Source organism: Lolium rigidum, chromosome 2 (assembly GCF_022539505.1).
Source record: "Lolium rigidum isolate FL_2022 chromosome 2, APGP_CSIRO_Lrig_0.1, whole genome shotgun sequence".
Taxonomy (NCBI): domain Eukaryota; kingdom Viridiplantae; phylum Streptophyta; class Magnoliopsida; order Poales; family Poaceae; genus Lolium; species Lolium rigidum.
Genome location: NC_061509.1, coordinates 262124709 through 262138032, shown reverse-complemented (window position 1 = coordinate 262138032; position 13324 = coordinate 262124709). Strand labels below are relative to the sequence as shown.

Below are 13324 nucleotides of genomic sequence, written 5' to 3'. Positions count from 1 at the left end.
TGGGTATTGAAGTATGGGGGCCGATACATGAATCGGCCATAAAAAATTCAAAAAAAATTTAAGCACAGCCGATGCAGCAGACATCGACTTAAGGATATAACTGTTATAATCAGAGGATCAATGGAGCAGGAAGTGGACCACGAAGAGAGACTCTAATGGAAAAACTCCTCAATGGAGTGGTTCAATGGCTCGGATCCTCTCTTCAAGAACAATGCCAAGAGCAGCATAGACGTGCAGATCAGGTTAAAGGTGGGTTGCATCAGGTCCACCAAAGGAAAGGAGCCGATCTGACCTACGAAGACGAAGAAACTCGGGGGGCAGCTCACCCTGAAGGCTCTCTGCTCTGGGAAGCCGATTTTTGTTGAAATCGGTCGGCTCGCGTTATGATTTGAGGCCAATGGCGGCACATTGGGCTGACTCACTACCGTTCCCGCCTTGACCGAGGCTCGGGGGCAGCTTGCCCCGAAGGACCCTGTGCTATAGGGAGCCGATTCCGATAAAATCGGCCGAGTGCCGCATCATGACTTGGGAACCGATGGTGACACGTTTGGACAGCCCACCGCTGTTCTCGCCTTGATGAAGGCTCGGGGGGCAACTGACTGCGTGGATATTCTGTTCTTAAGAAGCCGATTGAGATTTCATCGGATGGCCCTCCATCATAGGCAGGTTTGAAGAATATCACTGAATATCTGAATGTCCAGAGGTATCGGCTTCAGCATCAAGTCGTTTCAGCAGCGGTTCTGGGGCTCTCGTAAAGGCGTTGATCTGCTTCGTTGTCCGCCAGAGCTCAAGGTCATCGGTCGGGAAAGGCGAAAGATAGATCGTGAAGGAGTGATGTTAACATCGGCTTTTGAGCTTTGAGCAAGTTCACGATCACTCCGACGTCAAAAGGACAAAGGATAGTTTATGAAGGCTTGATGCGCTGACATCGGCTTTTTGAGTTTTGGCCAAGATTGCAGTCACCCCGTGGTCGAAGAAGGGAAGGGCGGATTATGAGAGACCGATGCGTTGCCATCGGCTCATTGGGAATCGGTTTAAAAGAAATCGGCAAAGTCAAATTGGGGAAACTTCTTCATTCATAAACAGGATTTCTTACAGAGAAAGAGCCGATTGCTCAAAGAAGGAAGAACAAAAGAAGGGTCTATTGACCAATCTACTACTGCTAGGCCTACACTAGTAGATCCTAATCTACGGGCCATCGCTGCCCTCGTCGTCATCCTCGGAACTCTCATCGGCACCGCTGCCGATGGGCTCCTCGTCGCTACTCCCGTAGCCCTCTACGGGAGCTTCATCCCCGTCTTCATCATCGCTGCTGTCGTCGTCCCACCACATGCGGAGGCGTTTCGCCGGCGGGTAGCCCTCGAGGGAGTCGTCGTCTTCCTCTTCCTCTTCTTCAGAGGTGGGGCAGCCGTCCCAGGGGAACCGGTCGTCCTCGCTTTCCGACTCCAGTTCCCCGTCGGCGAGGAACTGAAGATCTTCATCCCCGCTGGTCAAGGACTTGTCGTCCTCGGACCAGATGGAGGAGGCGTGCTTTCCTCGTCCCATTCTTCTGGGGCGCGGATGTCCGGCGGCGTCTCGCGGGAGGAGGAGGAGGACCCGTAGGAAAGCTCGGAGGATGAGGAGGAGGAAGAAGACATGGTGGCACAGGAGGGTTTTTGGGTGCTAATGCGAGAAGGACGAAGGAGGAGCGAGATGTTTAGAACGGTTAAATAAAAGGGATATGAGGGAGATTCAATGCCACGAGCAGCTTCCGAAGAGATGATGCCCAACGAGAAAATTTTGCGGCCACGTGGAGAAGTGGAAGGGGCAAGGCATCATGATGAGTATTCGCGGCGGTTTACGCTTCCGCCACGACATGACCCGACGAAAGAAAAGCGTAATGATTTTGGAAATGTCATTTCCAAAACCAGGGGGCATGTGTTATCACCAGAATTTGACCGAGTCGAGAGGTGGGCCGCGATCAAGATGGACTTGAAGATATATATATAGAAGAAATACGTGAATCGGCCTTACATGCAAAGTTTGGGCTAGTTTGCCCTTGTATCTGTAACATATTAGTTTACGTGTCGGTTAGGAGTCAGAGTTTTACCCGTGCACGGTTAGGTTCACGCCTGAATTAGAAAGTCCATTGGACTATAAATATGTATCTAGGGTTTATGGAATAAACAACAACCAACATTCAACACAAACAAATCTCGGCGCATCGCCAACTCCTTCGTCTCGAGGGTTTCTCCGGTAAGCACCATGCTGCCTAGATCGCATCTTACGATCTAGGCAGCACAAGCCTATCTTGTTGTTCATGCGTTGCTCGTGCTGAAGCCTTTTTGATGGCGAGCGACGTAGTTATCTTAGATGCGTTAGGGTTAGCATTGTTCTTCGTATCATATGCTGTCGTAGTGCAACCCTTATACATCTAGCCGCCCTTACACCTATCTTAGGTGTAGGGGCGGCACCCCGCTTGATCATAGTTTAGTAGATACCGATCCGTTACGGTTGCTTCTTGTTCTGCAAGGATTAGTTTAACATCCGCAATAGTTAGGCCTTACAAAGGGTTGGAGGATCCAGCGGCGTGTAGGGTGGAGTTTGCTAGCCCTAGACAGGATGTTCCGCGGATCAACCTCGTGTTGGTTTTTAGGCCCTATCTAGGATCGGCTTACGGTCACCGTGCGCGAGCGCGAGGCCCAATCGTGAGTAGGATGATCCGATTATGCGGTGAAAACCCTAAATCGTCGTAGATCACATTACCTTTATCTTGATCAAGCAGGACCACCATATATTCGGACACCTTGTACGAATCATGGGTGGATCGGCTCTTTGAGCCGATTCACAGGATAACCTGAGAGCCGATCGAGGCTCGTATTTAATGTTTACGTGTATGCCATGCAGGAAACTAAGCGAGGCATCATCCAACACCTTCCCGACCAGGTATAGGTCAGGTGGCACGCCCTTGCGATAGCATCAGACGTGTGACCAGGAGGCTTTGCGGGCCGTCGCTCTGAGGGACTGGGGCCAGCCGCAGCCCTAGTTGTTCCCGGCTCTACTGTGTTGCCAGTCGGTGCCCGCCGGTGGGTTTCTGACCGCAACAATCTAGGTTGATATGTTATGCATGTTATTAATGAGAGATAAAAAGGAACAAAATACGAGTTGAGTAATAGATGTAATTCCTTTACTCATGATGTTATAGCTAGCACACATGTTAGGAACCTACATAAGGTGCATTATGTTATCTCAGATCTTAGTATAGTCCCCTGTATCTCTGCCATTCCTCGTTTCTCTCATCTTAAATAGCCATTTGAATTAATATACAAGTCTATTTCCCTGACATTGTACAAGAGCAAGAGATAATAGAGAGGGAGACAAAGTCATGAAAGGAGAGGATTCAAAATCACCTTCTCAATGCTCTCTCTATCAACAAATGCCGCACATCGGCAACTGCTTTCTCATCAAATGAGAATCAGTACAATGTGGCCGAAATGTCACAAAAGCAACAATTTTATATTTCGATGACACTATACAAGAAGCACAAACACGATGATAGGTGTTCATACTTTGAACGTACCTTCTCTAGAAGGGTCGTCGAAGATTGTAAGGAACATATCAATAGAGATTCAACCACAACAATCTATGTGCGTAGGTACCTTTTTTTTATTTCAAGATGTCTTAGTTCAGTTCACTCATAATTTAGCATGTTAAATAACTGTTGTCATTTTTTTATGGATACAATGTTCAAGATATTTTGTCCTCGTGTATGGGTGACTCTAGGGGACTCTGCAAAAGATTATTCAGTAAATAGCTTTAAGTTTGATATTGTTTTTGTGCATTTACTCTGATTTTTTCACCTGTAAACTATTATTATTATAAAACTATTGAGTATGTTCATTTCTCTCATGCTCCTTAATTAGTGAAATGTACAAGGTGCTTCCTCAGCAGCAAGTGGGGATGTCGGAACCTTTGGGTTACTATGATAAATCTAGCGGATATTCAAAATTTTGACCGTCAACATCTACCCAACCAGAGTTCCGAATCATGTTTTGGGTAACCCAGTTAGCAACTGAAACATTCCAAAATAAGCTTAGAACTCTGTATTTCGTTCCAAACCACTGATAGTCATCTAATAAGTGTCGGCCAAGGATATCCTCTCCGGCCTGCCCCACGGGGACATTATGCTCACTAGTGACACGTAAAGCTTGGCCAATTAGCGAAGGATGTTACCACAAATAGGTTTTGTGCCTGTTAGTGACTCTGAGTCATTTCTGACAATGTTGATCTGATGGATGACTAGCCTATGGAACCGGGGTTTAAACACCCGCTAGCGACAATGGATTTGACTGAGAGCAAAATGGTAAAATAAGGCTCTAAGATGGATCATGGGACAAATGAAACCATAGTGTAAAAAATCGTACATGAATCATGTGGCAACTAAAATCATAGTGTAAAAGATAGTACGGATGACCGAACCAACCATTGTGCATCGCAGTTAGACGGTTTACCAGTTGGAACAATGGTTTGGCTGGCTCACTTGCTGGTATTTAAGTTTGCTTGTTGGAGCACCGTAAGCAGCCAAGCAGCGTAGTTTAGAACAAAACAAAACCTTAGACGCACAACAAAGAATTTGGGACTGTCTAATTCACATCTAGCTGTTTTCTAATTCGCGAACAGTCAGATTTTTCGGCCAGTAATACGCCACCATGTCATTCCTGGGATTGATTTTTCCACGCGTTGACATTTCCTGGGAGTTGCGTGGCCCACAACAAACATTTCGGGTTTTAGGCCCGGTATAAATTGTGGACCCGAAAACTGAGCCAAATCCAATAACCCAAAAAACGTGGGCTCTTTCGTTTGAATTGTTATTGGGCTCTTTTTGCTATCTACTGTTAAGATGGTTAGAAGCCCGACTGGTGGGTTTGGCCTTTTCACAGAGGAAAAAGATCCCCAGTCCGACCTGCCCCTCCCCCACCGTTCTCCTCCAGAAAGAACCAGAAATCTGTAGTAGGTTGAGACCTTCTTCCCCAAGAAAGAAACAGAACTCCACATCGTAGAAGAAAGACAAAAGAGAAAAATCGAAGGAGATCCATCTGGGGCGATCAAAAAGGGATCAAAAAAGCCATGGAGGAGGATGAAGAAGAAGAGCTAACACGTAGGTCTACAGGATTGGTTACTGACCTGAAGAAATTGCAACCAGCATCTGCCCAGGTCAGTTGATTCAGATAACCTCCTGCCTGTTGAAAATTACTCATGGCCTGGCTGATTTGAACATATCATATACACTGGGAGCCATCTAGTCTGTCATCTACCCCAGAAAAATCCCCAGAAAAATCTGTAGAGATAACTGAATCTGTCATCTAGTCAGGCCCTGCATCTACTTATCATTTCAAACACATACAAAAATGGTGAACATAGAAGGTACAACCATGCTATTGTTACAGCAAACAGAAAACAGAGGAAACACAACCTGGAAAAACAAACGTAGGTAGCAGATGTTCTTAAACTATAGTATCTTGCATAGGCTTGACACACAAACTTGCAGAATCGAGGCAAAAAGCCTGACTAGATGACAGGAGTAATATGGTCATCCTTTTTGACACACAAACTTATTGCACTGAAACACTAAAATGTGCTATAGATAGCTAACAACTTGCAGCAAACCATTTTGAGAAAAGGCTTGCACCCCCAGCAATTTCAAAAAGAAGACTACAGGACATCAAAGAAGATCTTCAGATATCCATCGGTTCCCATATGGAGCAGGATCAGAACAACATTTCCGACATCCATACCGAAGTTACTGGCAAAAAAATCCGACCCCGACTTGAAGCGCAGCCTACCATCAGTGGTCGTGTAGTATGATGCATCAAACCAGTGGTTGTCCTCACCCATTGCAAGAATCACCCATCCCCTTTTAGCAATGTTTAATGCCTTTACTATTTCCTTTGGGATGCGCTGTACACACAAAGAGAGAAGCTGAGAAACACTGACTAATGAAAACAGATTTTCACATGACAGGGCTGTAGGAAGAAAAAGGCTTGATTGTTAACTCACCAAACCCACTACCTCCCAAAACTTGCATCCATCGATGGCCACCAAAAAATAAAGCTCCATCCAGATTTTTAATTGCTGAAAATAATAGATGCCTATTTTGACACATAGTATGTTTCTTTTGTACTGAAAAAGGTATAATATTTTTGCAGGTTCAGCATGATTCCTTCCAAAATAGAAAAGGTGAAATATTCAATGGTTATAATGATGACCAAATGTTTCTACAGGTATTACATACTGAGAAAGACAAAATAATGAGAAAAATAATTAACTAACAATTTTAATTAACTTGCAGGGAGATTTTAGTTTCAGAGGTCTTCTTGAAGGAAAATTTGACACATTCTACACCCCCGACAATGCCAAGAGAAAGGTATGAATAGACAAGACAAAATTAATTTAAAAAAACAAAATTGTTATACTCAATGTGTTATCTTACAATATAAAATAAACACAGGGTTTGCAGGAATATAACTTACCTGGAGAAGGCCACTACAGTGGTGAACATTCAGATAAAATCTCAGGGACTGGTGTTGGAACTTCCCAGTACTTCGCTACAAAAGATGATGTGAGATGACAGAATGCGAACAATATACTCTACATGGATATGTATTAAAAGAAAACAAATAAAAGAACTAACAATATATATTGTTTCTTTTCAGGAATACACATACACAGATACAATGTGTACCGACGATCCATGGACGAGAAATCTATTTGAAGACATGGATCTAGATGAGGTAACAGAAATCAAAACAAAAACTAGCGGACCCTTGATGAGGTAACACAACTCTTGCATATCTAAAAGTGGTTACAAATTTGCAGGTTGTTCATCCAAACAGCTCTTCCACCCAAACAACTATTGATCAACGGAAAACAAGCACCACTAGTTCAAATAAAGACTCAGAAAACAAGCCAGCGACCGAGACTGAACAAAGGGACATACACACTGACGAACAACAGAAAAAATTGGATGAAGATGACATAGAAACTTTTCTGGAGAATGAGAAAGAAGGTGCAGATGAGGAAAATGATGAGTCAGTGTTAGAAAGCTTGAAACCTGAAGTAGGAATGACATTCAAGACAAGAGAAGAAGGACAGAACTTCTTCAATACATACTCATTCGCAGCTGGTTTCTCGGTTGCTATAGTTTCTTGTTACCAAACTACAAGCAAGAAGCGGAACAATGAAATTATTAGAGCAACAATGAAATGCAACAAGTATGGGCAGAATACTGAAATAGAAAGGGAGCAAATGGTTGCACAAAGACAAAGCACAGTAATAGCAAAAACAGATTGCAAAACGGAGATGGTTATTGCCGAGAAAGATGGAATGTGGAGATTAAGAACTTTGCGCCTTGAACACAATCATGCCCTTGACCCCCATAGCCGCTTCTTTAGATCTCATGCCTATATGACCAAAGAGGAGAAAGCAATGATAAGATCATTGAAACAAAGCAACATACCAACAAGGCAGATTGTTTCAGTTCTGGCTCATCTCAGGGGAGGCTCAGACCAGCTGCCATACAACAAGAAAAAGGTCTCTAATTACAGCACTAGCATAAACAGAGAGCTGAGCAACAGTGACATGATGGAGGTGTTGTCGTTCTTCGACAAAAAACAAGAAGAGGACCCAAGATTCTACTCTTCGTTCGATCTGGACAGTGACAACAAAGTGAAGAGCGTCTTTTGGGCAGATGCTAAAGCCAGGTCATTCTATGAGAAATGTGGAGATTGTATTAGCTTTGATACAACCTTCTTGACAAACAAATACAATCTCCCATTTGCTCCAATAGTAGGTGTCTCTCCGCATGGGAACACCTATCTATTTGCTTGTGCTCTCATTGGAAATGAAAGAGCGAGCGACTTTTGAATGGGTTTTCGGGGAACTCATGTCGGCTATGGGTGGCAAACACCCACGGACAATCATAATCGACCAAGATTCTGCTATGCAAAAAGCAATAAAAAGTGTGTTGCCGAATACTATCCATAGATCATGCATGTTCCATGTGATAACTAAGGCAGAGGACAATCTACACCCGAGCTTCAGAGCAAATGAAGGGCTTTATGAGGAATTCTCTTACACAATAAACAACTCCTTAACGAGAATGAGATTCGAGATGCTGTGGCAACAGATGATTGAGAAGTACCAAGTGGGAAACATAAAGCATTTCCAAACCTTGTGGGATTCTAGGAAAAAATGGGTGCCTGTGTACTTCAAGACAAACTTCTTCCCCTTCTTACAGACAACAGCAAGAAGCGAAGGCACGAACTCACTTTTCAAAAGAGGCGTGGGAGCAACCTACAGTATGACAAGTTTTCTAAGGGAATATCAAAGAATAATGGACTCAATCCATTCAAGGGAAGGCGAGAGTGAACACAACGCCAAACACAAGAAAGTTCCAGTAAAGGCAGCCCTGTCAACACCATCTACTTCACTCCTATTAACCTACAGAACAACAATGCAAAAAAGCAAAAAGAAACGAGGAGATACCATGTGAGACCAAGGCTCACATAGACAAACAAAGATCTAAGTAAAATTGGCCGAAAACAAAACATACCTGGGTGCTAGGTGAAAAATCTCTACAGAAATCAGAGAAATTCCTTTTCAAACTTTTAACAGCCTGAGCAATAAGAAGGCAGAAAAAATAAGTAACACACAAGCTGAACAATGGTGAAAACATAAAAAATAGAAATGATAGCCAAAAACAAATGCTACCAAAAAAAACCTGTTTCCTGAAGAACCCAAACAAAGCATCATCTAATACCCTATCCCTTGTTTGGTATTCCATATCCTGAACACACAAAAGGATCAAAACAAATTTACCAAAGTCAATAAAATATAAAAATAGATAAAACAAGAATATAAAGTTATACAGTGACAAAAAATATGAAGATGAAAAGCGTAAGCTCACATCATTTCCACTTGAAAAACTGTTCCCCTCACTATTTCCAGCATCATAAAGATAATCACCATATTCGGGTGGTACATAGTGGCTGCTACATAAAAAATGAATTTGCATTATTAACAATATATTTTAGATTGCAAAAAAACAATTAAACACATGGACAAATTGAAAATTGGCCTTGATAAACAACAATGAAACGTACTACAACGAAAAAAATTCAAAGCAGAGTTTCCATACATCTACTGACAAGTATACTGGTAAAGTACAGAGCACAAAGCTAAGTATTGTGGATAACACTACAAAAAAGAAGTATCAGAAGTTGTGGAGAATTGATATTTTTGGGTTTGCCAAAAATATTAGGTGCCTATTTTAGTTTTCAAAATAACTCAATATCTGAGGAGCGTTAGAGCAGATACACATGCTGCAAGATACTATACATTGAGTACAAGAAGAAATAAACAGAGGGTAGTACATGCATTTAGGCTACAAAGTTAAGCTCTTAAAAAATAACATTGTCCAAAACTAGTCTCTCCTAATTTAACCTTGTCCAAAACTAAAAAACAATTTGGGTACAGATTTCTCATCTAGTCTTGAGGGCATCTACAAAAATAATTGGGTACTGCTGAATTATATAATCCTGCAAAAGGAGCACTAACAGGGAAGAAAAAACAGAGCTAAACAAAACACAATTCGTCTATTTGTGGGTAATTTAGGAATGAACTCACAAATCACTAAAATCAAAAAATCTGCATTGATACCATATAGAATCCTAGAAACATGAATAAGAAGGGCCGTTAGCTTCAGATTGATCCTACAAATAATAAAGATACAACACAAGCATGATTTAAAGCACAAAGCCTTTGCTACTGAACATAATAACTAATGAACACCTGAGGGATTTACTCTTCCGTCCCGAACATCATATCAGAAAAGGCCAAAAACCACAAACAAGCAATGAGGCAGACAGATAAAGCGTAATTTGTTTCATGGAACCAAAGCAAAAACGCTCACTGAAAATCGATACAAACAAATGCTCTGTAAACCAACAATGGGAGATCTCATCGGGTGGACAGTGAGGAATCCTCTCACACACTTCCTGGGCACCACCACCCCCCGTCCTGAAATCTTTCTGCCCTACTCTAGTGCGTCAGGACAGCAAAGACATGCCCCCAGATTCAGATGCTCGCGCGGTCGTGCCCGAGAGCAAGCCATGGAGAAAATTGGTGGTGACCACCAACACCGGAGAAGCCTCCTCCGTCCTACAACCTCGCTCTCCGCTCTCCTGAAATGGATCCGACTCTGTTCCATCTACCTCTCTCTTTCGCAGAAACTGACCACGCGGATGAATCACGGGCACCATGACATGTCAACAACATAGCATGCATGTGATTTAAATAAAAAAATCACCACCTATGAATCCCACCAAAGATGAACAAAATCATTCCAAATATAGGTCTGCAGACAATCAAATTCTATGAAAAATGATACGACACCAACAGGGACTGAAGAACACAACTCAGTTGGTGCAACTTCTATGTTGGAGTGACATCATATACTTGCCCTTACGATGGGCGAGCAAACTGAAACAAGTATGGAACTACCAAAAACAACTATTTCTCTAGCTTTACAAAAAACTATGGAAAAACAATTATACAAACTGTCCTGATTTATACACTCTGAAAAATAGATATACAAGTGATGTTAAATAGACATGATTGATATGACCAAAGCAAAGGCACACTCCACACTCTTCAGCAATATGAGTGATTATGTTTTGTTTGCTTCTACACTAATTGGATAACGAACACACATGACAAAGCTACTGAACACTGACTTATGTCTCATCAAAACAGAAGGGATTCAGGGAAATGAGGATTTAGCAGGAGCAATTGCACATAATCTCAAGCAATATAAGTGACTCTGTATTATTTGCTAGTACACTAATTGGATAACGAGCACACATGATAAACTACTGAACCCTGACTCATGTCTCATGAAACAGAAGAAAAATCAGGGAAAAGTTAACATGAGCAAGTGCACAGAATCAAAACTGACACTATTTTGCCTATATCCTCACCCCTGACCATAGACTACAGAACCCCTACGCACACCTGAAACAGCCAGACCCTCATCCCCTACGCACATGATAAACTACTGAACCCTGACCATAGACGAAAATTGATAGGAAAATCTCTTGCCAATTTCTTCACTATATCCTCACCCCTACGCACACCTGAAATAGCCAGCCCCTCATCCATCCAGCCAGCCCCTCATCCATCTGCCAACACCGCCAACATCCGCCCATCTGCAAATCAACTCAGAGCACAAACAAAACCTAGGGCACAAACGAATCTAGTGCACATATAGAACGCAAATCGAATCTAGAGCGCGAAACGGAGCACATCGAGAGCGGATCGGTAGTGGAAATCAGAGCACATCGAGAGCGGATCGGTAGTGGAAATCAGAGCACATCGAGAGCGCCGCTGGAGCAGGGGAACTGACGGGCGCGCGAGAGACAGACACGGCGGCGGGGGCGGCGATGGGCGGAGACATACCTCCGTCGCCGTGGAACCCTCCTGCCTCCAACTCCAGTTCTGGCCATCGGAGCAGCTCCAGGAATGAAGGCTTGGTTTCTCTCCTCTGTTCGTCGGCCTCTACCGTTCGGTCCCTATCCGTTCTACCGAAAGAGACACGCGGTGAAAACCGCTTCAAAAAAAATTGAGACTGGAAAACAAGTCCAACGGGCTTACATCCGAAACCCGAAAGGGACTGTCTAATTCACATCTAGCTGTTTTCTAATTCGCGAACAGTCAGATTTTTCGGCCAGTAATACGCCACCACGTCATTCCTGGGATTGATTTTTCCACGCGTTGACATTTCCTGGGAGTTGCGTGGCCCACAACAAACATTTCATGTTTTAGGCCCGGTATAAATTGTGGACCCGAAAACTGAGCCAAAACCAATAACCCAAAAAACGTGGGCTCTTTCGTTTGAATTGTTATTGGGCTCTTTTTTCTATCTACTGTTAAGATGGTTAGAAGCCCGACTGGTGGGTTTGGCCTTTTCACAGAGGAAAAAGATCCCCAGTCCGACCTGCCCCTTCCCCACCGTTCTCCTCCAGAAAGAACCAGAAATCTGTAGTAGGTTGAGACCTTCTTCCCCAAGAAAGAAACAGAACTCCACATCGTAGAAGAAAGACAAAAGAGAAAAATCGAAGGAGATCCATCTAGGGCGATCAAAAAGGGATCAAAAAAGCCATGGAGGAGGATGAAGAAGAAGAGCTAACACGTAGGTCTACAGGATTGGTTACTGACCTGAAGAAATTGCAACCAGCATCTGCCTGAGTCGGTTGATTCGAATAACCTCCCGCCTGTTGAAAATTACTCATGGCCTGGCTGATTTGAACATATCATATACACTCGGGAGCCATCTAGTCCGTCATCTACCCCGGAAAAATCCCCGAGAAAAATCTGTAGAGATAACCGAATCCGTCATCTAGTCGGCCCCGCATCTACTTATCATTTCAAACACATACAAAAATGGTGAACATAGAAGGTACAACCATGCTATTGTTACAGCAAACAGAAAACAGAGGAAACACAACCTGGAAAAACAAACGTAGGTAGCAGATGTTCTTAAACTATAGTATCTTGCATAGGCTTGACACACAAACTTGCAGAATCGAGGCAAAAAGCCTGACTAGATGACAGGAGTAATATGGTCATCCTTTTTGACACACAAACTTATTGCACTGAAACACTAAAATGTGCTATAAATAGCTAACAACTTGCAGCAAACCATTTTGAGAAAAGGCTTGCACCCCCAGCAATTTCAAAAAGAAGACTACAGGACATCAAAGAAGATCTTCAGATATCCATCGATTCCCATATGGAGCAGGATCAGAACAACATTTCCGACATCCATACCGAAGTTACTGGCAAAAAAATCCGACCCCGACTTGAAGCGCAGCCTACCATCAGTGGTCGTGTAGTATGATGCATCAAACCAGTGGTTGTCCTCACCGATTGCAAGAATCACCCATCCCCTTTTAGCAATGTTTAATGCCTTTACTATTTCCTTTGGGATGCGCTGTACACACAAAGAGAGAAGCTGAGAAACACTGACTAATGAAAACAGATTTTCACATGATAGGGCTGTAGGAAGAAAAAGGCTTGATTGTTAACTCACCAAACCCACTACCTCCCAAAACTTGCATCCATCGATGGCCACCAAAAAATAAAGCTCCATCCAGATTTTTAATTGCTGAAAATAATAGATGCCTATTTTGACACATAGTATGTTTCTTTTGTACTGAAAAAGGTATAATATTTTTGCAGGTTCAGCATGATGCCTTCCAAAATAGAAAAGGTGAAATATTCAATGGTT

At 42.9% G+C, this 13324-nt stretch overlaps 2 protein-coding genes across 2 annotated transcripts; one reads left to right on the top strand and one right to left on the bottom strand.

Annotated features, from left to right (window-relative positions):
- The first annotated feature begins 5105 nt into the window (after nucleotides 1-5105).
- LOC124690852 (protein FAR1-RELATED SEQUENCE 5-like) lies at nucleotides 5106-7902 on the top strand. The gene is made up of 6 exons (XM_047224181.1): nucleotides 5106-5193; nucleotides 6186-6260; nucleotides 6329-6403; nucleotides 6488-6598; nucleotides 6693-6770; nucleotides 6856-7902. The coding sequence occupies exons 1-6, from the start codon at nucleotides 5107-5109 to the stop codon at nucleotides 7900-7902; spliced, it is 1473 nt and encodes a 490-aa protein (XP_047080137.1). The 5' UTR covers nucleotide 5106.
- Nucleotides 7903-8361: 459 nt separating this feature from the next.
- Nucleotides 8362-9826, bottom strand: LOC124690851. The gene is made up of 4 exons (XM_047224180.1): nucleotides 8945-9826; nucleotides 8759-8824; nucleotides 8591-8653; nucleotides 8362-8478 (listed from the first exon to the last, which is right to left on the bottom strand). Exons 1-4 carry the CDS (start codon nucleotides 9050-9052, stop codon nucleotides 8362-8364), a joined length of 354 nt encoding a protein of 117 aa, XP_047080136.1. The 5' UTR covers nucleotides 9053-9826.
- Between the last annotated feature and the right edge of the window lie 3498 nt (nucleotides 9827-13324).

Coding starts and splice junctions, on each gene's coding strand:
- LOC124690852 (XM_047224181.1), top strand. CDS start 5,107: ATGGAGGAGGATGAAGAAGAAGAGCTAACACGTAGGTCTACAGGATTG. Junction 5,194..6,185: donor TGCAACCAGCATCTGCCCAG/GTCAGTTGATTC, acceptor ATATTTTTGCAG/GTTCAGCATGATTCCTTCCA. Junction 6,261..6,328: donor ATGACCAAATGTTTCTACAG/GTATTACATACT, acceptor ATTAACTTGCAG/GGAGATTTTAGTTTCAGAGG.
- LOC124690851 (XM_047224180.1), bottom strand. CDS start 9,052: ATGCAAATTCATTTTTTATGTAGCAGCCACTATGTACCACCCGAATAT. Junction 8,654..8,758: donor TTGGGTTCTTCAGGAAACAG/GTTTTTTTTGGT, acceptor CTTATTGCTCAG/GCTGTTAAAAGTTTGAAAAG. Junction 8,479..8,590: donor ATTTTTCACCTAGCACCCAG/GTATGTTTTGTT, acceptor GTTGTTCTGTAG/GTTAATAGGAGTGAAGTAGA.